Below are 25582 nucleotides of genomic sequence, written 5' to 3'. Positions count from 1 at the left end.
TTACAAACTCCTTTATAAATATTCCCTAAGAGTTTACAGAATAAAGGTTTGATTTTGTTAATATTAAAAAAGGTAAAGATAGAAATTTTGAGGATAAATTAATATAATAAATCGCTCGGCTGGTTTCTGACGACAACACACAAAAGTTCCCGGGCAAAATCTCCTCGTGGTTGCGACATGTGTTTAACTTTGCCTTAAACTTAAACGTAAAAAAACAAACCGAACCTTAATTGTAACAAAGTTTGGTAGACTGAAATGAGTATGTTTAGTTAATAACAATATTTTGATTGTTTTTAGGTTGTTTGTGGTGTAATATGGTTTCAATTGGTGCTAATTTCTGGATTCAATTTTTAATTTTATTCCGTTTTCAATTTACTTTTTCGAATATAATTCACGAACGTTTGGACCATTCAAGCTGCATTTTAAACGGCCCAATTGAAAAGGCAACAGATATTAAATGTGTTTATGTGGAATGTAAAGAAACTGAAGCTATATTTCATATTCATTGGGAAAAATTTAAGGAGTTTCAATCGAATCCAGGTAAGCTTATAACTTAATTCTAATTTTAAAATTTGGTATTTGTCATTGTTTAAATGGTAGTAACAATAAGTCATTTATTAATATTGTTGCATTTATTCGTATTGTTATAAAAACAATACAACATAATACACCATACAATAAATTGTTTTAATCAATAGGATAATAAAAGATTACTAAAATAATTTGTGATTTTTATGTTTATAAAAGCTTGTATTTAAAAAGTTTTGGTAAAAATTTTACCAATAAAATTGGTGTTACTTCTATAGATTTAAGTAGGAATTTATTTGTGATAAGTGATAAAGGCTGCACTGCCGATATTTCTATTCACGGACAACTTAAATTTGTGAACATTTACGCTAAATATGGAAATTGCAGCAAGGATTTATACGTAAGTTTATTGTATTTTTAAATAGAAAAAAAATATATTCAGAATTTTAAACAGATCTATAATGCATTTAATACAAGGTCACTTCTAACTGATTGTTAAAATTTATTTCAATAAATTTATACATTAATATTTATAGTAGCTATCAAGTATGGTTTACAGTAGCCTTGATTTACTGATTTTTGGAGCGTAGAAAGCAGTAACTGATAAATTTTACTTTGTTAAAGTTTTGTTTATTTTAGTGGGATAATGGAAATTTGGTTTACAATTTTAAAGAAAGTATTTCTTATGTTACAAAAGAGAATTATTATATTTATGATTTAAATTATCAATGTTTATTCACAACTCAAAATGAAGTCACTAGAACCATTATAAGTAAGTAGGCCAGTTATTTATATAAGTGCTTTAAAAGTACTTTCTAAAAAAGTTAGTGTAAAATTTGATCTTAGATTTCGAAATTAAATAGTTTATAATTTTACTAGTTATTTTTTAATAATGATATAATTTTAATGTTTTAGATTCTAAGCTTCAGGAAAAAAGTACTTTTGAAACAAACCAAGGTTTGTAAAATCTATTTAAATAACTTACATATACAACTATATATATATATTAGAGTCTAAACGATATTTATATATGTATGTCCAATTCTGAACCCACAAAATAAATAAAACTGCCATTTGTGGTGAACATAAAGTTTTCTCAGGCAAATTTTAGTTGAGAGTTACAACCATATTGCGACAATTAAAACCCCAACCATATGAGACCCACTTTAAATAATATATTACCTATATTTATAAAATATCATGTTGTAAGTACTTTATTTAACACTTTACTAATATCATTTAGATGAATGCACATCGCTTGTTAGCTCTGCTGTAATTCCGACCATTGAAAACTTCCACCAAACTTTTTACATGTCATCTATAGGTGGGGACAATAATGGAGTGGTAAGTAATCTGATTTTTGTAACTTAAGGACGTTGTTCCAAGTAAAAGTTACTCATTAATTAGTAAGTTTATGATATGATTATATATAAGTGTTTGTAGTATGTTCATGCTATGTTTGATTTTGTTAGGCTTAGCAGACTGTCTTAAAAGATATTATTTTTATACAAAAATTAATGTTAACAATGCACCACAAAACCTAATCTTAATACTAAAATAATTGGATAAATTTGTTATTAGTTGGTTCAGGGACCTCTTGATGATAGAGTTTTTGATTTCCACTACTTTCCCTTCACAACTCCATCTTGGGAGTTAAAACCTGTTAGAATGGACGATGGATTTCATGTTTATTCTTTTCAAAAGCCTCATCAGATTGTGGCTGTACTTTCGGATGAATTAAACACAAGTGAAACTTATAATGGGTAAGATGTGTTAATTACTTATAGGTAAACAAAATCGGTGACATAGTCAGAACACTTGGCTTCACTACATGAGGTCCTGGGTTTAATCATCACTGCTCTATCAACAGCGAAATTATCATGAAATTATAATTAATAATATTTCAAACTGCCAAAGTAAACTCAAAACTGAGTAACGGTAAGTGATGTTACTCTGTGTTTGAAGTGAGAAGTCGATCTTTCCACATCGAGGATAAATATATATTAAAAACACAGTATTCTATAAAAAATAATATATATATATAATATAAAAATTGCTTAATTTTAAGACTAAAGCGAACTTAATTTAAAACTAATTAAATTTTTAGACAAATGGCATCCTACTCTGTTCTACCTTTATGTGCATGGGGCAAAGAATATGTTGTTATAGCCTACCCAAGCTCACGCATGAGTCTTATTATAACATCTTATCACCCTCATACTTTTATTGAGCTAACTATGCCCCACAACAAGGTTGTAACCCACTATCTCTCCAGAGTAGGGACTGTGACTTTTACGACAGGTGTTGGAAAGTTGAAAGATATCAACGAGCTTACTGGATCAAGGGTTGTGACTAGCTATAAAGTCGGAGTGGTGGTGCTGATTGAGTATGCCAGTGTGAGTTACAACTCTTGCTTAGTTTTTTTAAATTTAAAGATTTGTAGAAACTGAAAACCTGTGTGTAACCATAATTTATATATATTAAAGCTTAATTGACAATATATGTATGTTTGTCCAATTTATCGGTCTACAAAAAATAAAACTGCCGTTTGTGGTTCCCAGGTAATTTATAACAGGCAAATATTAACTGAAAATTGAAACCTTGCTATGACAATTAAATCGACTAGAGGGCGGGCTTGTTGTCCAGTATTAATAATAATTTAACTAGTAGAATTCTTACCAATATTGTTATTATTTGTTCAGCTTCCTCTATATGTCCCTTACACTAATCTCGATATAATGGCTGAGCAATTACTACCAGTAACATTATGGGGAGACCAGTATTACATAAACCCAGATTCACATCATTTAGCTGGATATATTATAAGAATTGTGGCATACAAGGAAAAAGTTAATATTAGAGTAAGATATTTATAAACTGATTATGTTAGATTTTAATTGTACATTAAGATATTAGTACTTTTACAAATCTGTTTACATTTTTGCAACATTTACTTGCCTTCTAATCATATATAATAATTGTATATGTACATTGTTTTTTTCTAAACTTAAGTTTAGTTTTGTTAACTTTTGTAAACTTAATTTTGTGTGCAGTGGGTAACAGATAATTCTCAAATAAGAAAAACAGTTTATCCTTTTTTATTTGCTGAAATTCAAATATTATCGATAACAAGTGGGTATTTGTACAGTGAGCAAGGGAATAGTTTCGGTGTTGCTCTGTTTGGGAATAGTGGAGTCAGAAACTCTTTTGGTAAGTTTGTGGCAATTAGTTGAAAACATAAGAAGTATTGGTTTGTAGTGTATTGACCTCATAATACCATCCAAAAGTCTTAAATTGTACAATGTTTGGAATAAAATTGACTTTATGATATTACCTTAACCCAGTCTCAAGTTGTACAAGATTAAGACATTATTAACTTTATGATATTACCTTAACCCAGTCTTAAGTTGTACAAGTTTAAGATATTATTGACCTTATGATTTTACTCCAACCCAGTCTCAAGTTGTACAAGTTTAAAATATTATTGACCTTATGATTTTACTCCAACCCAGTCTCAAGTTGTACAAGTTTAAGATATTATTGACCTCATATTACTATCCAAACTCATATGCAAGTTTAAGATATTCTTAACCTTACCCCAACCCAGTCTTAGGCTGCAACTTTAAAATATCATTACACTTGTTACATAACTACGCCAAGTTTAAAACTAGTACCAATTAATGCTTAATAACATTTAAATTTCTATATAATATAAAATCTTTGTGCTGCAGGAGATATACCATTATACCCATTCATGAGCATAGTAGCTCCAATAAAAAGTTACACAAACTTTCAAACAATGAACACTGCATATAATATTCCTTTTCCAACTGGGGAACAATTTCATTTTTCAGCTTCAGTTACTGCTGCTCATGGTCAAGGTATGTGCTTGTTAATTTGTGAAATATCTTGTGTTTTATTTAATTTTAACAGATACTCTTAGTGTTTTACGAAATTTCGAATTAATATATTCAATAGCACATCGTTTGATTTACATTTTATTTGTCATAATATGGTCGAAACTCTCAACTATTATTAGTACACAATAATTTACCTGGCAGCAGAAATATTTATTTTATATGCTTATAAATCAAACATAAATTGTCCACTGAACTCTATTATACTGTTGAGAGAAGCAGTTTATATACTTTAGATAGTTCGTAGGTAAAACTATTTATAAATTATTATTTTTTTAGGTTTTAGTTACAATGGATTTCCAATGCACAATGTACAACATTTCTTCCATCAAGATTTGGTATCTAATAACTACAACATTTTGACTAACGACCTTACATCATTTGGGTCAAATATTTATGCAAGGTCAAGTATGGGGTCAATGGGTCATCCTGGAGCAATGAAGTTTATTCACCAATATTCTAAATGTAATTTTTTTAATTTATTGTTAGATTAAAAATTTAATCTTCAATATAATATAACAACAAAATTGATAAATATTTATGTAAAAATTTTTTCAATTGTTGGATAAAAATTTTTTTTTAACCCACAGCTAAGAAGCGTCAAAAACCAAAAGAATCAGCGAAAAAATCTTCCAAAGATTTGGCTAGGATGGCGGTTCTACCACCTACTACTTCTTGTAACATTACTTCAGATTCAAGCACAACTGCTGTTGATCTTACATTAGCTACAACAGAGATGTTTACAATGCCTGGCAATGGAGCTACAACAGGGGTTACGACTCCAACAGCTGTTGTAACAACATTAGTAGATACAACAACAACAGATGTGGTAACTACAATCGACGATATGACAACAACAGGTGATCTGTCGACAACAGAAGATGTGACCACAACAGGTGATGTAACCACAACAGGTGATGTGACCACAACAGGTGATGTAACCACAACAGGTTATGTGACAACAACAGGTGATGTAACCACAACAGGTGATGTAACCACAACAGGTTTTGTGACAACAACAGAAGATGTGACCACAACAAGTGATGTGATTACAACAGAAGATGTAACTACAATGGGTGATGTAACCACAACAGGTGATGTAACCACTACAGGTTATGTGACAACAACCGATGTCGTGACCACAACAGAGGATGTGACCACAACAGGTGATGTAACCACAACAGGAAATGTGACACTGGCTGTTGTAACTAACCAAACAACAAATGCCCCAAATGTAAACACCACAATTACTCCTTCCGCTTGTTTTCCTAATCCTTGTTTAAATAAAGGAACATGTGAACCAACTAACAAGTGAGATTCTAAAACTAATTTATTTAAAAAACATTTAGATAAGTTATAGACAAGATACCTATAGCAACAAGTTTTAAACAAAGTTAAATTGCTTCTGCAATTAATATTTAAAGGTTTTCTATTTTGTTATTAGTTCATTTACTTGTACTTGCAAGCATGGGTTTGGTGGTAAAATATGTGATGAAGTCAAACAAACTAACCCCGGGTTTTATGTTGTAACTGTAACTGGAAACTTTGATGATATCTACATTACAAATGTTGTATCAAGATCAAGGTAAAAGAAGAAAACTATAATAATTAAATACACAATTAATTTTAAAATACGTTTAGTTAAAATGAATAAAATTAAAAAAAAAATTTATTCATAAATTTAATATTTTTATTTTAATTTTAAATAACTACAGATCTAGATCAGCCAACCAAGTCACCTTACAGCTAGTTTTATTAAACCAACTTTATCGAATAAGAAGTGTTCTAGAATGTCCAAGTGGTCAGTTTTGTCAAAGTTGGTTGGTTGTTGATACTGGAGATAGAGTGGGATTTAAACCTTATGATACACAAAGGTAAAACAACTATTTTATAACATTTTAAAAGTATGGCAAATTTGAGTCCCCCAGTATAAGTTTTACTAAATTAAAACATTGTTTGTTTTATGGGTCTATTAAACTGCTTATTGTTTTGTTAAAGTCACAAAATTATGTTGTTCAGGGAAAATTATTTTGTCTAGTAAAAAATTGAAATTTGCCTGGGTGTTATATATTAACAATTTTTAATTTTAGCACACACTTATGGAAGCTGCTTTTAATTAATTCCACTTCACAAACTTATAACATTCAAAACCCAATTGATGGCCGTTATGTTGTTTATAACACCACACAAAGAGGATATTATTTATCTGATATATCTGCTAATGCAACTGTATTCACATTTTTAAATGTAACAGGTACTACTTTGTAACACTTTCTAAAATTTATAATATATTTGTCAGTATTCTGCCATCGTTTTAATTTATGTAATGTGGTTGAAACTCTTATATTTGCCTGTAGTAATTTACCCATGCACCACAAATGGCAGTTTTTATTTATTATGTAGGCCTACAAAATAAACATACTTTAACCAATATTGTCCGCTAAATTCTATTATATATATATAGATGTAACCTTTTACACTATGCTTACACTACATTTTTGTACACTTAAAACTTTTCAACTAAACATTAAATTATTTTTTATCTTTAGTGGCCAACACCAGTTTACCACATGAAGATTACATAAGTTACCCTGAGTTTGAGATTAACAAGGTAGACTCAACATCAGAAAGTTTTATAACTGTTCCTATCGATAATATCACTTCAGGATTTACTTTATGTTACTGGTAATAAGATTTGTTTAACCAATTTTTAACAATGTTTTGTAACCCAAAGTTTTTTTAACAGGCTGAATTATTTATTTATTGAATTATTGAAAGCCATATTTTGAATTTAATAATCTACTTTTTAAGGTACAAAGCATTTCTTAACTCCAATCTCTCCTTTCCTTCTTTCCAAATAAATGTTTTATCACGGACAAGCATCGTTATTGAGAATAGAAAAACTGAGAATATCAAAGTTCTTTATTTTTTAAACAGTGCCAACCAAGAGGTAATTAATAAAAATTTAGTATCTAGTATATATAACGTAAAATATCCAACATTTTGTAGTGTATGTTATAAAATTTTAATTAAAAACTTGGTTTTACAGATTGCAATATCTGAAGACTTTTCTGAGCTACCTCGTAACACTTGGCATTATCTTTGCATCAGGCTGGCAAGTTTTCAACGCTTGGAGGTGTTTGTTGACACTTTTAAGATGAGTTGGAGGATCTATTTAAACACCAGAGCAGCTCAGGATGCAACAGCTTTCCACCTAGATAATCATTCCTGTATACTAACTCCTTATTGTAATCAGGATCGACTTTGTTTCACTGGTTTGTTTGTTTCAAATATAAGTTATTTAAATATGAGTTTTTTGTATTTATGTTCTACATTTTTACAATTTTTTTACAGTAAAGTTTTTTTGACAAAGCTTTTTAAGACAGTCATTTTTTTCTTTACTTTATAGAAAATTTAAACAATGTTTAATTACCAAATATGTTTATGTTTTTTTATTTAAATAATTTCCATTTAATTCTATAACAATGCATTTACTTGCAAATTTCTTTATGTCAAATTCAAAACGAACTAATATTCAAACAAATATATTGATAATAAATCTTTTAGGTCTGGTCAAGGGAATTAATGTTTGGAAGCGACCTTTGACCCCAATGGAAATGTTTTCAGCTTATTCCTCAACAACCTGGTGTGGTAACCAACACACAAACCCATTTGTTTCACTTAATAACAACTCCAACTTGTTCCCTGCTAATGGTTCCAATATTATCATGAAAACTATCGAGCAATCAGCTGCCAACTGTCGTAAGTAATTCAAATTCCATTCAATCTGTAACAATGTTTTATTTATGTGTATATATTTATCCTCGGTGTGAAAAGGTCAACTTCATGTCCTAAACATAGAATAACATCAGTTACACTAACCTAGTCTTGAGGAGACTATCCACCTATACTGTTTTTCAGCACCCTACTTAAGGCCGCTACAACATAAGAGCAGTGGGTATCAAAACCCAATACCTCATGTAATGAATCCAAGTGTTCCAGTACACTTTGTTGCCGTGGTTATTCGATGCTTCAGCATTTTAACATTAATTATTTTATGTTTTATTTGCTGAATTTGTCTCTTAAGTTTGGCTTAAAATAATCTTATGTTTTATAATAATCCATTTTTTAAATTTTTTTTTAACTAAATATTTTTTAGGTTATTGTCCATCACATTGGGCATTATTTGGCTCTAACTGTTACAACAGCCAGTTCAATGAACTATCAAGTTTCAACAACTATATTAACGGTGATATTTGTGTTGATTCTTATCCTGCGACACTTTCAACAAGTGGCGATAAATTATTTGTTTCAAGTCTCGTTGATTCAGTTTATGAAGCTTCTCCTTTTCCCAGTGTTGGTCAATATCAAAATGGAAGTGAGATCTTATATTTGTAAGTTTAAAATTTGAAACTTTTGGTGAATAATTTTAGGATTTAAAAAAGCTTGTTTATAGCCTGCCCCATGGTCTGCATTTTTATTGTCATAAATATGATTTTAAACTAATAGTTGCATGCAATAATTTAGTGGTGCACACAAACGACAGTTTTATTTTTTTGCAGGCCTCTAAATTAGACATTTATAAAATAAATAAATGTTCCACTAAGCTTTATTATAAAAGATGGCAAAACTATAGTCTAAAACATAGATTAAAAATTTTTAAATTATTCTTTTAAACATATATTATCTTTAATTATACAAATAAACAAAACCTAACTATTTCTGTATAAAATTTAAAAAAGTGTTTCTAATTTTAGCAACTCAAGTACAAATGTAACCTTACAATCCTCTGACCAATGTGGTCAAATGATGTTGACTCGTTCAATAGATTATACTTTAAACTGGCCACTTGCAGCCAATGAAACCTTTCCAAGACCCAGGTTGTTTGAAATTTCGTTTAATGATTGTTTTTCTAGTCCTGATCCAGTTGTGTGTCAACAAAAAGCTTGGACATTTCCACCTTCCAACAACTATAAGGTTTGTTCAAGTGTTTTGCTTCAAGCACTTAAAAAAAAAATATGATACTATTTGAGGGTTATTTTTAATAGATTTAAATGTGTTTTTTTTTTGTAGAAAAGTAACTTTTTAGTTTGTTGTCAAAAACTACAAAACATTTTTGTATTTCATTTTGTAAGTTTATTTTCTAAGCCTTTGGTTATCATATTTTTGAACATTTTAGTTATAATTTAGTAATAATCTTTGTTCTAGATAATATTTACGTTGCCTGCCATAAATGACTCCACAATAACAACTATTAAAAGTGTATTAACTGATTTAATCAACACACCAAGTGGACAAAACATCCAATATTGTTTTCTACCAACTGGAAATTGCACCAACCAGCAGGGAGCTGTCAATGTGAGAAAGTTCTTTGCTGGTTCAACTAAGTTTGCTATTGCCCTATTTAAAATTGGATTTACTTTTTTAAAAAATATTAGAAGCAGCTTGTGATATTTGTTTTTGTTTTGACTTCGGTCTATTGTTAAATTATTATTATTTTTAAGACATTTTCTTATGTAAGCGAATTTAGATTCGTGGCAAAACCGTTGTTAAAAATAAAACAAATAATTTAAACTGATTTTTTTATTTAAAGTTTGTGTCCAACTACAATTTTACTCCTCCTTTAATCATCACTTCTACTCTTCCAACTATTGAGAACTTGATTGAAAACACAACTAAGACTTTTGTGGCCATGGTTCTGGGTTCAATTCCTGACCCGGTTACAACTTATAACCTTAAGAAAAGTTTAGTAGGAAAAGGAGCAGTTTACACACTCGGTACTAAAATTCTATCTTGAGTTTTTATTAATTATTTATAAAGCCATTTGTTATTCTTGGTTATATAAATACAAAAAAGAAAATAAATTTTCTTTAATTGTAGTTTAAAGTATCAAACATCACCAATGTCCAATTTTGTTTGTAGATTTTAATAACAACACAAACTCAGGTGCAGAAGATCTAGCAAGTTTCCCAACTTATTCCAAGAATATTTCATCAAACATTTCAACACCAGAACTTGAAACTTCTTTACTGAGAGCTTTATTTGGTAAAATTTAATTTTGTTTTGCAATTTTTTTTGCATATTTTTTCTTGATATGCGAAGGTCGACTTCATGACCTAAACATAAAGTAACATCACCTTGACCCAGTCTCGAGGTGCCTATGACAGTTTTGGTTATTATAAAATACAATTGCTCGATAATTAAGCTGAACTGAGAACTTTATGTAGTGAAGCCAATTGTTCTGACCACTACACTATGCTGCCGGTCAAAATGTTTATAAAAAAATTAAAAATTTAATTAAAACATTGTTGATTTTTAGGTTTGCCCCAACCGAATGTGACAGAACCAGTTTTTACAACAACATCAGTAACAACGACTCTTTCATATACATCAATACAAACTACTGAAGATGTCACAACATTACCACAAACTACTGAAGATGGCACAACATTACCACAAACTACTGAAGATGTCACAACATTACCACAAACTACTGAAGATGTCACAACATTACCACAAACTACTGAAGATGTCACAACATTACCACAAACTACTGAAGATGGCACAACATTACCACAAACTACTGAAGATGTCACAACATTACCACAAACTACTGAAGATGTCACAACATTACCACAAACTACTGAAGATGTCACAACATTACCACAAACTACTGAAGATGTCACAACATTACCACAAACTACTGAAGATGTCACAACATTACCACAAACTACTGAAGATGTCACAACATTACCACAAACTACTGAAGATGTCACAACAACACCACGAACTACTGAAGATGTCACAACAGATGCACAAGCTGCTGCAAATACTACAGGAACTGCAACAGTACCACCAACTGCTGCAAATACTACAGGAACTGCAACAGTACCACAATCAACTGGAAATGGTACAACCATAGATAGACCACAGTCTGATGTAACTATATTGCCACCAACTAATACAACTGAAGCTGTTGCCATCAATAAAAGTATGTAGGCTTGTGAATATAAATAGATTTACAGCAATAAGTTTTTTAAAGTTTTAAAATGTACAGATTTATTAGATTTAACAAATTTTAAACTTTAATTTGAACAGCATTACCAACTGTAGCCTGCCAAGACACTGAAATTGTGATTGATATTGAACCTGAATTTGCTTTAACAAACTTGCAAAATCAAACCATTTTTTTCTTTATTGATTATAAGAATATATCGAAATGTACAACTTCACATTTAACTCAAAACTTAACTGGTCAATCTGTTTACAGGTAACTTCTGGCTGTAATTTGTTCATAATTTTAAAACTTTACTCAAAAAAAACATTATAACCTAACTTTTAGATTGTTTTTGTTAACATTACCAATACTAGTCAATAGTCCACTTTACCATTAAAGTTTTAATTATCATAATATGTTTGCAATTTTTAGCTAATATTTGCCCATAATTATTTTTTGTGCACCACAAGCAGCAGTTTTATTTATTTTGTAGTCTTGTCAGTTGGACAAACATAAATGTATCAGCCACTAAACTCTTTTATATTTTGACAAACTTTCAGGTTAGTTGTTGCACCACCATTTACTGATTGTGGTTTACAAGTTTCAAGTCTCAGTAATGTTATCAGAGTGTTTGGTCAAATTTATCGTGATTACTTGAACACTTCTGCTTTGATCTCATATGCCATGCCTGTAACTAACATAACTTGTGATTATGAGAAGTATTATAACCTGGGTTGGGGAAATCAAAACCCAGTCTCGTTTAAACCAGTACCAGATGAGTAAGTTTTGTTTTTATATTTAAAATTTACGTCTAGTTCTGGGTAGTTTATTTTGTGATTGAGATACCTGGTTGTCAGTTTAAGTTTAGTATTAAAATAGTGATAAAAAATTCAAGAAATTATTAAACTGATACTTTTTTTCTGATGCATTTTTTTAATAGACATATTTCTTATTTTTGATTTATTTTTGTTTTAAACCCAACAACATTGACATTTATTTGTAGTTTTGAGTGGATTTATAATTTTTTTCTCCTTAAGATGAATACTCACTTGCAAGGTTATTGTAAAAAAAAAAATTTTTATTCTTAATTTATTTTTGTTTTAAGACCAACGACTTCAATTTATGGAACCGGGAAGTTTCCAATCACTCTTCAACTCTTCCAAAACAACATCCCAATTTCTCCAAATTCCTCCATAGTAGTTGGAAGCGTGATGTCAGTCCTCGTCAGTTCCTCCTCCTTGTTGCCAAGTGACATCAGGTTGCTAGTGACATCATGCATAGCAACCCCGGATATCAACTTCAACGAGACTTCTGGAAAATTTGTGACCTTGATTTACAACAGGCAAAAAACATGTGTTGTGACTTTTAGAAAAATTTAATTTATGAGTTTTCGTATTTATACAAATTCTTTAATTTTCAACAACTTAACTTAAACAACTTTTTTTAAACAGTTGTGCAACAAATAATGGGATAAAAGAAGAAGTAATTTTATCCAACACAACCCACTTTAAGTTTAAATTCCTTGTGTTTAAATGGAACAACAGAGTGGATAAAATGGTTTATATTCGATGTTCAGCTACTTTGTGCAATGAAACTGCTGTGCAGTGTACACCTGTATGTTTCGTGTTTTTAAATTGTTTATAAGTAGAATAAGCGATTTTAAAAATTTTAAAGTCGGTTCTTGTCAGTTTTAGCTAATCAAAATTACTTTCAAATAACTATGGCAATTTTTTTTGTATTTTTAGAACTGTACAGTCATTGATAATCGCAGGAGAAGAAGTTTAAATAACATAAATGTTACAACATCTACAACTGCATTTAAACCTGTCGAAATCAAGAAACCACATTTTTATACCAAAGGTATTTGTATTTTTAATTAGAAAAACACAAGTTTGTTAATAAGCATCTTCTATTATATAAGTTATGATTATACAGTAGGTAATTATATAAGTCAGTTACCAATTAATAAATTGAATTATTTTTAGGGCTTTTAAAAATACCTACCACAACTGGATTTGTTAAACCCGCAATGTCTGTCACCAAGGATCGAACTAGGGATTACCAGGACTACATGTTAGCAGGGGCAATGCTGTTTGCTTTCTTGTTTTTTGGAGTTGTGATCATTGTGATTTTACACACAACAAGGGTGGTAGGCTCACATAGTAAACTCAAGTTAGTTATTCTATTCAAATTAGCATTTTTGTAACATTTCTAAATAAACAATGCAGAATATTGGGCATTTTTTTGCAAATATTCTAAATATAACAATGCATAAATGTGTAATTATTTCTAATCTATTTTAATTCTTTTGTTTAATTTTCAGATACGGAGCAAGTCGATATTACAGAGGTCTGAGTGTCTCTGATATTGCTCAAATCTCTTCCCCAATTTCTACAAAGTCTCAAGGTCTAAATTTTATTAAAATATAAACACTGTAAAATATGTAACCCCTGATTGGTATTAATCCTCAAAACAAATCAGCCTTTTCTTGTTATTGTGTTAAATTGTTTAGCATAGAACTTTTATTTTTTAGAAACCGCTACTATTGCAACAGGTGTCACAAATCCTGTTGCATCACCAAGCGATGTCCCATCAACATCAAAACCCTTGTTCCTACCTAATCACACTTTAACTAAACCTCAAATATTGGTTGAAACCGAAAAAAGACGAAATTTTTCCACATTTTTTCCCAAATCAAATTTAAATAATGAAAGTAACAACTTGAGGTTTGAATCTTTAAAATCTACAAATATTTAACACTTTGTTATGATTTTTATAATTTTTTCTACACTTAAATTAAATTATGGAATTTTTAATTTGATGTAATGTTCCTATAGGCCTTTTTATATCAAATGGTAGTGTAAGTTTCAAGTGTAAATAATTTTATTTATGTTCCATTTATTTGTTAAGTGCAATTTTTGTTTTTTAAAGTGGAATCGTTGCCTCTTGATATTATTTTTGTGCAATTTTGTTTAATGCAAATTTTTGTTTTAAATTATAATCTGTTTAAATAAATTCCTTTGTTAGAAATCCTGTCTTGGGATTAGTTTTATTTTATGCTAATGCATTTAGTCAGAAATTTAGTTTGTAGTATTTTATTTGTAATTAGTTAAAAGATTTGCTAGAAATGTTAAAACTTGCTGTTCAAAAAAAAAATTTGCCGCCATTTGAGAAAAATGTTAAAATGGCTGCAATTTTGATTTTGAACAGTACTATCTTCAATCTACTTAACAATTTATAAACAAACAATTTTAATAATCTGTCCATAGTTGTGTTAGAAAATAAATTTTAAAAACCCTGTTTTTTTAACAGGTTACCACAAAAACCTAATGCTGGGAGATTCCCGTGGTTGTCATGACAATATAAAAGGTGTTGTCACAATTTTTTGATTATTTTAAAAAATCAAAATTTTAACTTATTTTAATCCTAGATTTAATATAAATAATTAACCATAATTGATTAAAATTTTCTTGGATTTAAATATTTGATAGTTGTTAGTTTTAATATTTGATTTAATTTTTTTCTAAATTAAAAGTAACTCCGTAAAATCGCTTTTTTACTAATTTTAAAAGGAATTTTGGCGATGATTGATTTTAAAATTAAGTTCACGATTTTCTCAATTCTTACACGAGCGGAGCTAAAGAATCCATCGGTATGTTAATCGATTAAGTGTTAAATTAAATGTTTACTTTAAAGTTGTAAGAGGTTATTTAAACCCACTAATCTTATAGTTTGTTGTTATCTTATAGTATACCGGGTATAGCGAAGTGGTTTGCAAATAATTTCGATTTCTGTGATATACTCTGCTATATTTGGCGTTGTTTAACATAATTTATATCGTATTTATATTTAAATTGATTTTTATATCAAGATATAAAGCGTTAGTAAGTAAATCAGGTATAGGCTTGCCTTCCATATTGGATTTGTTAAACAAATATTTGCGCATCTGTTAATGTTATCGCGCTACAGTAACGCGTAATGAAATTAACTTGTAGCATTACTGGTTACAAGTTAAACAGTTTTTAATGGATTCAGTTTCTTATTAAATCGTTTTATTAGTTTCAAATAGAAGTCGTTGGCCTTTAGGTAAAGGTTATTTTCACATATGTTAATGTACAGTTGCTACTGTTTTATAAATTGTGTTACTTCGAGTTATGTGAAGATAAATGAGCGACACACGCGGTAGCCATGGGACCGAACGCTATTGTGACGTCATAATTCGGTATTGTGACGAAACAACGAAGGGGTGGGATTTAACTTTTGTATTACGAGATGTCGCGAGAAATAAAATTTAGAATTGGAGATGTGCGATAAAATGTTGTAAGTTGAGAAAGTGAAACTATAAATAATTAATCATTAAAGTATGATTGTATAAGATGCTTCTTTTTACGTTTCGTAGGTTTTAAAACACGTTAAATTACTGCAAAATTTTGTATTATCGCGTCTAAAATTTTGTTTATGTAGCTTAGCTTTGGACCTGATTATTATTTGGTTAGATACAGAAAATGTTATCAGATTTAATAATATTTTTGGTTATTTTTATAAATTCAAATTACAAAAATTGCAGAAAGTAGGCAAGGTAGTAACTTTTAAAACAAGAAAAAAACTGAGTTAAAGTAAACACTTTTCCACCATCAACGAAAATGGAAACGTCTAATTTGCTGAAAGATATATTGATCATGGACGACAATGAGAATTGTGACGTCATAAGTCTTGTTACTCTGTACAAAGATTTGCTGGTGATCGGTGAAAGATTAAAAAGCGGAGTTCAGGCTGCGATCGATAAAGAAGTTAAAGACAGAGAAAAGAGAGAAGAGAACGGCGAAGGAGAAGAGGAAGAAGAAGAAGAGGAGGAGGAGCAAGATGAGGAGGAGGAAGATGACGAGGAAAACGACGAACCCAGAAAACCAAAGGTTAATGTCGTTCAATTTTATCTAATCACTTATTTTTATTTAAGTCGGAAATGTGTTGTAGTGGTCAGAACACTTGGCTACACCACATGAGGTTGTAGGCTCATTCTGTAACGCCCTTAAGTAATTCACTAAAAACTGTGTAAACTCTTGCTGAGTCAGCACTTAATCAGCAGAATTAATTATCGGGCAATTATAATCTATAATATCCCAAACTGGCATAGGCAACGCGAGACTAGGTTGTGCATTCGATCTTCCCACATTAAGGATAAATAAATATATATAAAAAAAGTTTTTTAATTTAAACCGAAGACACTTATAAAACAACCTTTAGTGACCATAATTTAATGTTATCTCTAGAAAATGCCAAAAGAAAAAAAGCCCGGAACTCCGTTGGAGGAATTATTAAAAGCATTAGAATTGCACAAACAACAAAAGCAGCATCTTTTAATCAAACGAGCTATTCTACTCAAGTTTGAAGAAGCATTGTTCGGAAACAATAACATAACTATGACGGTTGATCTCAGGTAATTTTCGATATTACAAAACCTTTATAATCACAATTTTTCATTTTATTTTTTTGCATTTATCTACAAACGGCAACGTAGACTAAATATTATTTTATTGAGAAGCAATAAAACGCTTTAGTATTTGTCAAGTTATAATGTGGTATGTGGTTAAGTCAACATTGTCTGACTTAAGTTTTGTTAAACTAATAATAACTTCTGTTCCAATGTTGTTTGTATTACGTTTTTGTTAAAGGCTTAAGGCCGGTTATTAAATGCTTTATGTCCACATTTTTCAAGTTTTAAACTCTAAATTTGGAGTTGTAACTTTTTTAATTTTGCACTTTAAATGTAATTTTTTGCTATGATATTAAAACTAGTTAATGGGCAGCCTTAAATTCAGCATTTCAATTGTTTTAATATGGTTGCAACTCTTAACTTATATTATTCAGCGCTAATTTACCCACAAACTGCAGTTTTATTTATCGTTTAAACATATATATAATTGGCCATTGAGGTTTATTATATCTGGATTGATTTATAACTACACTAAATTAAGATATTATTTAACATAGGGTATTGTTTATTTATAATCAAACAATTAATTCTTATGACAAAGCTGGGTTTATTGTTAAACAACAATGTAGAATGTGTAATCCCTTTGTTACCTCACTAAAATAGTTTGGTGTTCACATGATATCAGGTTTCTTTTATTATCTTATTTTCAGAATATGTTGACTTCAAAATAATATTAAATTGTTGTAATTATTATTACTTTTCATGTTAATTAATTTCATTATATTTTTAGACAAATGGGCGAAGAAGAAAAAGATGGAAAGTTGGAAGAAATACTCGAGTGTAAGGACCTCACTAAATATATGCCGAAAACTCAAACTGAGAACGGAACTTCGCTCGAATTTGCCGAGAAAGCAGCGTTAAGAGATTGTGTGAGTGTCGCTAAATCACCTCCTGATATTCTGAAACCTTTCAAGTCGAAAACGCCGAAGAAAATTGCTGTGAATCTGATCAAACAACAATACAACATTAGGTAAATATATATAGTGAGGTTATAAGCAAAAACAGTTGTCTAAAACTGCCCTAGCTTCTTAAACTATGGACCACAAGATGATGCTAACGAGCAATAATAATCGCTAAACATGATAAAAACATGCCTTTAGTTCAACAGTATAGTATACTGGTCATGACATTGAACTACAAGGCTTACGGTTTGAGTCGCACCAATGCCACACTATTCGCCTCTGAGCCCGGCATTTATGGATAGCTTAAACATGTCACAATTGCACACTCTTCCCCGGTTAAAATATCGAAAACCTATCTCCCCATAGGATATGAAAAAAAATGTCTTTAGTTTAACATGGTGATACACTGGTCATAACATCTGACTGCGAGCCTAAAGGTTCAGAGTTCGAGTCGCGCTAATGCCACACTGTTCACACTTGAGTTAGGCTTTTACGGATAGCTTAAACACGTCACAACAGCACACCCTATAAATAATTTATCTTTATTTAAAAATTGCAGAAGTATTTTAAATGTTAACGCATTAGGTCAATAAAGTTTTATTTAATTAAGATGGAACACAAAATCTGGTGAATCCATTCCATTCGATTTCTTTGAACTTCCAAAACATTTCTGCAAGGGAATCGTCCGTAAAACTCACATCCAGACCACGTTGTTCGAACACAAAGCTGACATCATCAATATACCTCATACTCTCAAGGTCACAGGGTCAGTAGCTAACGAGGACATTTGCCCACCCTTTATTTATATTAAGAAGGACCCGTATGCTAAAGAAGGAGACGATGATACAGAAAGCAAGGTAAAAATTTAAAAACTTTTTTTTAATGTTATTTAAAGGGACTGTAAACGCTCAAACAGGCCAATTTTTTTTAAATGGGTGTACTTTTCTGAATTTAATCCTAAAAAATCGGGTTTTCTAGGGGTTGTAGTTTAAAAGTAATTCGGGGTTACATTTTTTACAAAAAATGTGTTCACCAGCGTGACGTCATTTTAAGGAAAGACGATTTGTTATTGTAGTTTCTTATGGAAATAAATTTTAAATTTAGCTTACATTTTAACTTGTCTAGCTTACAAGTTAGACTATAACTCTGTTAAACCTATGTTTTATGTACGCAGGTACGAGCCAGAGATGAACCTAAATTCTCGTGGCAACGTTGGACGGTCCAAGGAAACGAATGCACAGAACTAGGCTTCGAGTTTCCATTCGAGTTGAAGTGGATCGACCCCAAAGTTAAAATCCTTATTCGTAAACTGTGTCAGCCTATAACCAATGACTTTAACGTTGACACCCCTAATGTAATGTACATGCTAGTTGTAAACGATACTACTTCGACTAAGCTACCCGATGTTGGAAACAGAAGCCAGGTTTATATTGGGGGGGCCGACGACGGGGTAAAAAGCAAGTTCCTAGTAGGTGATGATTGTCATTGTAACCGAGTTCTACAGCTTTACGAACAATTCAGCAACATGGAAACCTTCACACCTAACACCACAGCTTTACTGGTCGAGCTAAGGCTGTTACTTGCTATAGCGAGGCGGGAGAGTTATGCCCTGTTTGCATTAAACACCTTTGAAGAACCTCGCGTCCTGGGGAAAGAGTTGCACGATCTAGTGATCCAGGTTTTGATTTTGGCCGACAACGAAATCTGGGGCCCGGCTGTTAACATGAAATTTGGACTTAATTTAAAAGAAGAATTAAAGAAACGAAGAAAATTTCTTCCTAAATCGTTTCCCGGTTCGAATAGAAAGAAACACAAATAAAAAAATTTAGATTTGTTTAGTGACTTTTTTATAAATGCAAAACGCCGTGTAATTTATTAAAGAAGCTTTAGTCAAATCACCGTCCTATTTTTGCTTTAAACCGAGTGGTACTAGCTTTTATCCTCAATTATCACCATGCACAATTTTAATTTAGTAAATGCTGCCAATCAATCTAAAATATTAGAACATTTTGTTAATTCTATAGATATGTATGTTGTACTAGATTATGTTTTAACGCGCGAGATTGGTTTAGATTCTTAAAAATTTTGTTAAATTAGTTTATTAGTCGTTTAAAGAAAGACAATAGTTAAGATTATTATTTAAATATTTAGATTTTTGTAATGAGCAAAGAGGATAAACCTTTTAACAACAGCTTGATTTAAAAGTTTTTTTTACTTGGTTTCTAGGTAACGTTGCTAAGCTGCTATAACATTTAAAAGGGATTTTTATAAAGTAATTAGAATCACGTTTTGCGACTTATTTTATTGCAAATATTGTTATTGTGAATTGTTTAATGTATATTAGATTTAAAGTTTGCGATAGTTTAATTATAACTGTTTTTGGTTTGTTAAAAATAGATTTAATTTTGTTTTTTTAAATCTTATTTAATTGTGAACATTTTTAACAGAAAGTTAGGCCTAATATTTTATTTTTTTGCGCAGATTATAAGCAAAAGATTACAAAGCCAAAGAAGCACAATGTGTGTAACTTAAAAACAAAACAATTAACAAAACTTTAGGCTAATTAAGCCTAACAAAAACATCACAAAATGTCGTCAACATCCAAAGAGAAGTTGACACGGACTGGGACTAATGGAACAGGGAGTATGGGAGCTGGAAGACAGAGATTGCCTCCTATTCCCGCTAGAAATGGGTTTGCAGGATCAGGAGGTGGAAGCAGGGATTTCTCCAAGAGCAAATTGATGACTTATCGCAGAAGTCGTCATTTTCAACAAGTTCTTAACAACATTATGTAAGGGTCTTTTATTTCTAACTTTTTCAATATTTTAACATATTTGTGTGACTTATTTTGTCAAATTTCTATTTCTTAATAAACAAAGAACGAACAGGAATTATTTAAAATTAAATTTAGAATCAAAGAAGCTGAAAAAGCAAGTGAAGAGACGGAGGAGTTAGTGAGAAGAGCTCCACCCAAGAAACAAGAACCTGGGATGCCTGGAGCTGTAAGTTCAATAATATCTAAGAATTAATTTTATTAAACCTTAAATTAGTGGTTGAAAAATATATTTAAGATATTATGTTTTATTTCTTATTTTTTATATTTTTACCATTTAAGACATTGTATTCCCAATTAATATTAAGAAGGTATTGTAATTTTACATTTAATCCTTTTTTATTTCTATTTTAATTTTTCTTGTTTAGATGCTAAGCAAAGATCGCAAAAGAAGGGTAAGTTTAAAAATCTTTAAAATCAAGATTTTGTTATTACAATATACAATAGAAAATACCTCTAATACTATCTCTAATCTCTAATAATACCTATATGTTTTGTAGCAAATGTACATGTACATGAAGAAATGTGTTGAAAGTGGTCCGGTGGTTCCACTACAAGATCATTGGCTCGATTCCATCTTAAACAAAGTTCCCGATCATCTTCAACAAACTAAACAACAAACCCAATTAATTGAAGAAATTTTTAAGGAAGTTAAGACGGATTTCGATACCAGCTCAAGGAAGTCAATGGGTATTAAAATATTTAATATTTAAACACTAAACATTATTAGATGGTGTCATTTAATGAGATACTGAGTTTATTTTAAACTGCTCTAATGCTGTAGCCCTATTAAGTAAGGCGATATAAATGGTATAAACACTTGCTGATCATGACTTAACCAGCAGCTTAATTATTGGGTAATTATAATCAACAATATCCCAAACTGGCTAAGTCAACTTGAGACTGGGTTCGGGTAGCAGATGTTACTCTCTGTTTAGGTAATGAAGTTGACCTTCTCACACACAGGGTAATTAAATATAAAAAAATCACAAACTTTTATTATAAACTTACCATAAAATAAAGACATGAAAACCTATTTAAGAACGTGGTTTTCATTCAATAGCTGGCACTAAAATTAAATAAATTATTTTTTCATAGTTCAACATGTTTTGTTGAAACCGTCAGTAAAAGGATTGGACAATGAAGTAGCTGGCCCACCACCATGTGAACCTATGTAAGTTGAAATCTCCTTTTTCATCCTTAATTAAGGTTTTAATCAGTCACATATAAAAGCATGGTATCTTAATTCAGTACACAATTTTAAAGAATTTTATGAAATGTTTTTTTTTCAACAGGGGTATTGACTACTCAAGCCCGTGGCATGACACCTTCTTGAAAGCTCAACAAGATATTGCAGCAAACTTATGGGTTACTCATCCTTCTATGCAAACTGTGTTGCTGATGTGTCAGAATAATTTGCAAGATCTTTTGATGGTCGATTTGGGACAACTACGGTTTGTTAATTTAAGTTTCTAGTAAAACCTATTTTTTGCACTTTGTTAATGTTTTAGAATATCTAGAAGACATATTTTAATTTAAAGTAATATAAATAAAAAGAATCAAATGCAAAATATTAAACTTCACTTATTATAGATATGAGGGCCCAATTGATATTGAAAGTTTACGGAACCACGTTCTCATTGAGTGCGAGAAATCTGAGGATAAACTGATGCAACGCTGGTATCCTCGCATTATTAATATTTTCAGTGACGAGCAGAAGTTCAAAGCAATCAGGAAAGACAAAATGGATTCCTTTTATTCATGTGTTACAACTCTTATTTCAAACCAGGTAAATTATTTAATTTTTTGATGTGAATCTGTTTTTTTTTTTAATTTCTGGAGCAGAAAAGTTTACACCAAAAGAAGAAGTTTAGTGAAATGTTTTTATGTTTTGGAATGATGTGCAAAAAATATTAAGTTACAACGTATATATGAGTACACATAAGACTTATGGTAATTGAATATTGCAGCAAAGTGGTTGGCTGCTTTTATTAATCAAAAAAAAATTAACAGTTATACTATATGTATTGCTCTTAGACATATGACTTACAAATTATAATTTTTACTACATTCAATTTTGTAAAAGTGTAAAACATTTTAAATTATTTGATAAAGTAATATAAAAAGTTGATATTAGACTGTTTTTACCAATCACATTCATTTCGTAATATATGTTTTGTTATTCTGTGTAAGATAGTGTTACTCTGGTAACTTGATATTTTACATAATTAGTTATACTCACAAACAATACACTAGATAGTTTTACAAATATTTGTGTTCAAACCATGCCCCATGTAGTTTAAGATAATGTCTTGTCAAAGTTTACAACTATTTTGGTTTAGTGACCATGCCAGAATGTACTATAAAATATTCACTTAAACATTAATACTAATGTAAATAAGTCATGAAATTAATTTTTTCGGCGCAGTATTGTATTATTTATTGTAAAATTATTATTACCTTCATTGATGCAGAATGAACTAAATACAAAAAATGTAAAACTAAGCATTTTTGCTAACTTAAAATAACAAAACCAAATTTTAAATAAATTTTGTTGTTTTTAGTTAAAGGATTTGGTGGCACGTTCTCTTGAACACTGGGTGAGGTTATTTGATTTGGAAGATCAACAAAAGTTGCCGATCTTTAAAATGGAATTAACTTTTGATGAGGGAAAGATGGAATTTTATCCAACTGATCAGGTTGAAATTTACACAAATTATTAAAAATATTGACAGTATAGTTTAGGTTTAAAACAGTTTACAGTTAACCTTTTTATTTTTTGTTTTAAGCTAAAAACTATGTCTACATTTAGCAAGCATTTATTTGTAACGGTCTATATATAAATGTATGTTCAATTTATAGCCCTGTCATATAGATAAAACAGGCATTTGTGGTGTGCTGGCAAAAAATAGTTGTAAATTGTAACCATATTATGACAATACAAATCCTATCTGTATGGGGGGCTATGGACTAGTTATACCAAATGTGGATTTTTTTAATAATGCATTTTTTAACTTCTTTTCCTTTTTTTGTATGTTTTCTAATTTTACCTTTTCTTATTAGGACTTGGAGGAGTGTATATTATTTGTAACTGACACCATCAGTGGAAGCATGCATAGTGTTCCAACTGTTCAATCTTGGTTGGCAGGCTCTAGTTCTACAGTTAATGTTGATACTAACATAGCTGAACATCTAACCAGGAATGCAATGATTTCTTTAAAACATGCGGTCAAGAAAAACTTTAAAGGGGTTCAAAAGCACATGGACTTTTTTGGTTAGTTGTTTTAAAATGTTCTGTTATCTGTATTTAATGTAATAAAACAGGCTATATAACCTAAAAGCTAAGTACAAAATTTTACACATTTTTTCCAACTTTTTGGCAGTAAAGTTAATAATGCGACAATATTTATATTTTTGGCATCAAAAAATTTAAAAAATTAATTCGATTATTTGCATTTTTAATGGAGTTTACTTTTCATTTTTGTTTATTTTTTAGTTGAGAAATACAGCTATCTTGTAAACGGAGAAGCATCAGCAGATATCAACAAGTTCTTAGCAGAAGAACACAGTTTTAGTGATTATTGTTCCTATATTGAACAATTTAGAGGAATTGCACTTGAAATATTGGACCTAGACAGCATAGTTCACTTTGACATGGTTTGTAAATATTTAAATTAAAATCAATATAGATAACCTAGTTAGTAATAAATTGTTACTGGTTCTCAACTGGTGGCATGGTGTAGTAGTTAGAACACTCTGCTTTATTCATGAGATCCTGGGTTTATTCCCTATTGCTCTCATGCTTAAGTGCCTTTAAGTAACGTGTTATGGAGAGTATACTAAGTTAAAAAAAATCAACAGATTAATTTTCGTACAATTATAAACAATGATATTCCAAACCACAAAATGCAGCTTGGGATTGGGTTGGGCTAACTGTGGTTTAGGTCGTGAAGTTGACCTTTCCTCATCAAGGATAAATTAATATGAAAAAAACTTACAATATCTATAAATTTGCATATTTATATACATAGGTGAGGTTAGATTGTGAGGACTTGAAGCGAGGTTTAATTGAGTTTGCACGAAAGCATGCTGATACTTTGTTGGATAGATTAACTCATGATCATAGAACTGATAACCAGGAGTAAGTAGTTAAGTTCTAGTTACTTAATTTATTCTAATTATGTCATCATTTATTGATTACTAGCTGTATGTTTGTTTTCAATTTGCTGGTAATTTTTCTTTATACTATCAGCGAGGTGTAGTGGTTAATACACCTTGCTTCACTACAAGAGGTTTTAGGTTCAATTTCAACTGCTCTTGTACTGTATCGACCTTAAGTAAGGTGCCTTAAACAGTATGAACTTCTGCTGACCCAACTCTTAACTAGCAGTTTAGTAACTGGCAATTATAATTAATAATATCTTAAGCTGGCAAGATCAACTCAAGACAAAATTGTGCTTTGATTGTTTAATGATTTATGTTTATACTTAGTATTTGCTCCAACTTTGAGAAAATCAAACAACGTTGTCTTAAAACTCCAGAGAACAGCGAGGAAATGATGGAGATGATTGAGTTTGTGAGAGAGGCAAGAACTGTTGGTAGGTTGCATAACATTTTAACGTATTTTACTAAATGTTATATTAATATTGTTACTAGTTGATGGCTTATCCCATAGTTTGCATATTGAATTGTCGTAATATAGTTGCAACCCCTAACTAAAATTGGCCCATGATAATTTACATGCACCGCAACCGGCAGTTTTCTTTATAATGTGGCCCATAAATTGGTCATTTATATACATATATAGTTCTTGTTAGGTTCCATAGTATATATATTCTATGTTAATATTGTAAAGTTGATCTACCACAAACCCAGTATAAGCAACTGAAACCCAAGATTTTTCCATTTTCA

General features: G+C 30.4%; 2 protein-coding genes across 2 annotated transcripts in view; both read left to right on the top strand.

Moving 5' to 3' along the window:
- Window positions 1-15034: 15034 nt before the first annotated feature.
- The window catches only part of LOC145745205 (dynein axonemal heavy chain 12-like), a 43364-nt gene continuing 32816 nt past the window's right edge, over window positions 15035-25582 (top strand). The window contains exons 1-13 of the mRNA XM_082563211.1: window positions 15035-15094; window positions 20320-20629; window positions 20750-20840; window positions 21040-21066; window positions 21172-21361; window positions 21770-21845; window positions 21967-22125; window positions 22265-22460; window positions 23236-23370; window positions 23735-23945; window positions 24168-24328; window positions 24703-24812; window positions 25163-25269. Coding sequence (XP_082419337.1) covers window positions 20427-20629; window positions 20750-20840; window positions 21040-21066; window positions 21172-21361; window positions 21770-21845; window positions 21967-22125; window positions 22265-22460; window positions 23236-23370; window positions 23735-23945; window positions 24168-24328; window positions 24703-24812; window positions 25163-25269 — 1666 coding nt within the window. The 5' untranslated portion in view covers window positions 15035-15094; window positions 20320-20426. The remainder of the gene's footprint in view (window positions 15095-20319; window positions 20630-20749; window positions 20841-21039; window positions 21067-21171; window positions 21362-21769; window positions 21846-21966; window positions 22126-22264; window positions 22461-23235; window positions 23371-23734; window positions 23946-24167; window positions 24329-24702; window positions 24813-25162; window positions 25270-25582) is intronic.
- Window positions 16016-19940, top strand: LOC145745639 (uncharacterized). Its single transcript, XM_082563771.1, has 5 exons — window positions 16016-16355; window positions 16713-16879; window positions 17667-17906; window positions 18449-18695; window positions 19013-19940. Exons 1-5 carry the CDS (start codon window positions 16086-16088, stop codon window positions 19655-19657), a joined length of 1569 nt encoding a protein of 522 aa, XP_082419897.1. The 5' UTR covers window positions 16016-16085; the 3' UTR covers window positions 19658-19940.

Source organism: Corella eumyota, chromosome 3, assembly GCF_963082875.1.
Source record: "Corella eumyota chromosome 3, kaCorEumy4.1, whole genome shotgun sequence".
In the NCBI taxonomy this organism is placed as follows: Eukaryota; Metazoa; Chordata; class Ascidiacea; order Phlebobranchia; family Corellidae; genus Corella; species Corella eumyota.
This window is presented reverse-complemented; position numbering and strand designations above follow the sequence as displayed.

Bases quoted from the DNA above. Each gene is read 5' to 3' on its own strand.
- LOC145745639 (XM_082563771.1), top strand. From the start codon at position 16,086: ATGGAAACGTCTAATTTGCTGAAAGATATATTGATCATGGACGACAAT. The intron at 16,356-16,712 runs GTTAATGTCGTT...TGTTATCTCTAG, and splicing joins ACGAACCCAGAAAACCAAAG to AAAATGCCAAAAGAAAAAAA. The intron at 17,907-18,448 runs GTAAATATATAT...TATTTAATTAAG, and splicing joins AAACAACAATACAACATTAG to ATGGAACACAAAATCTGGTG.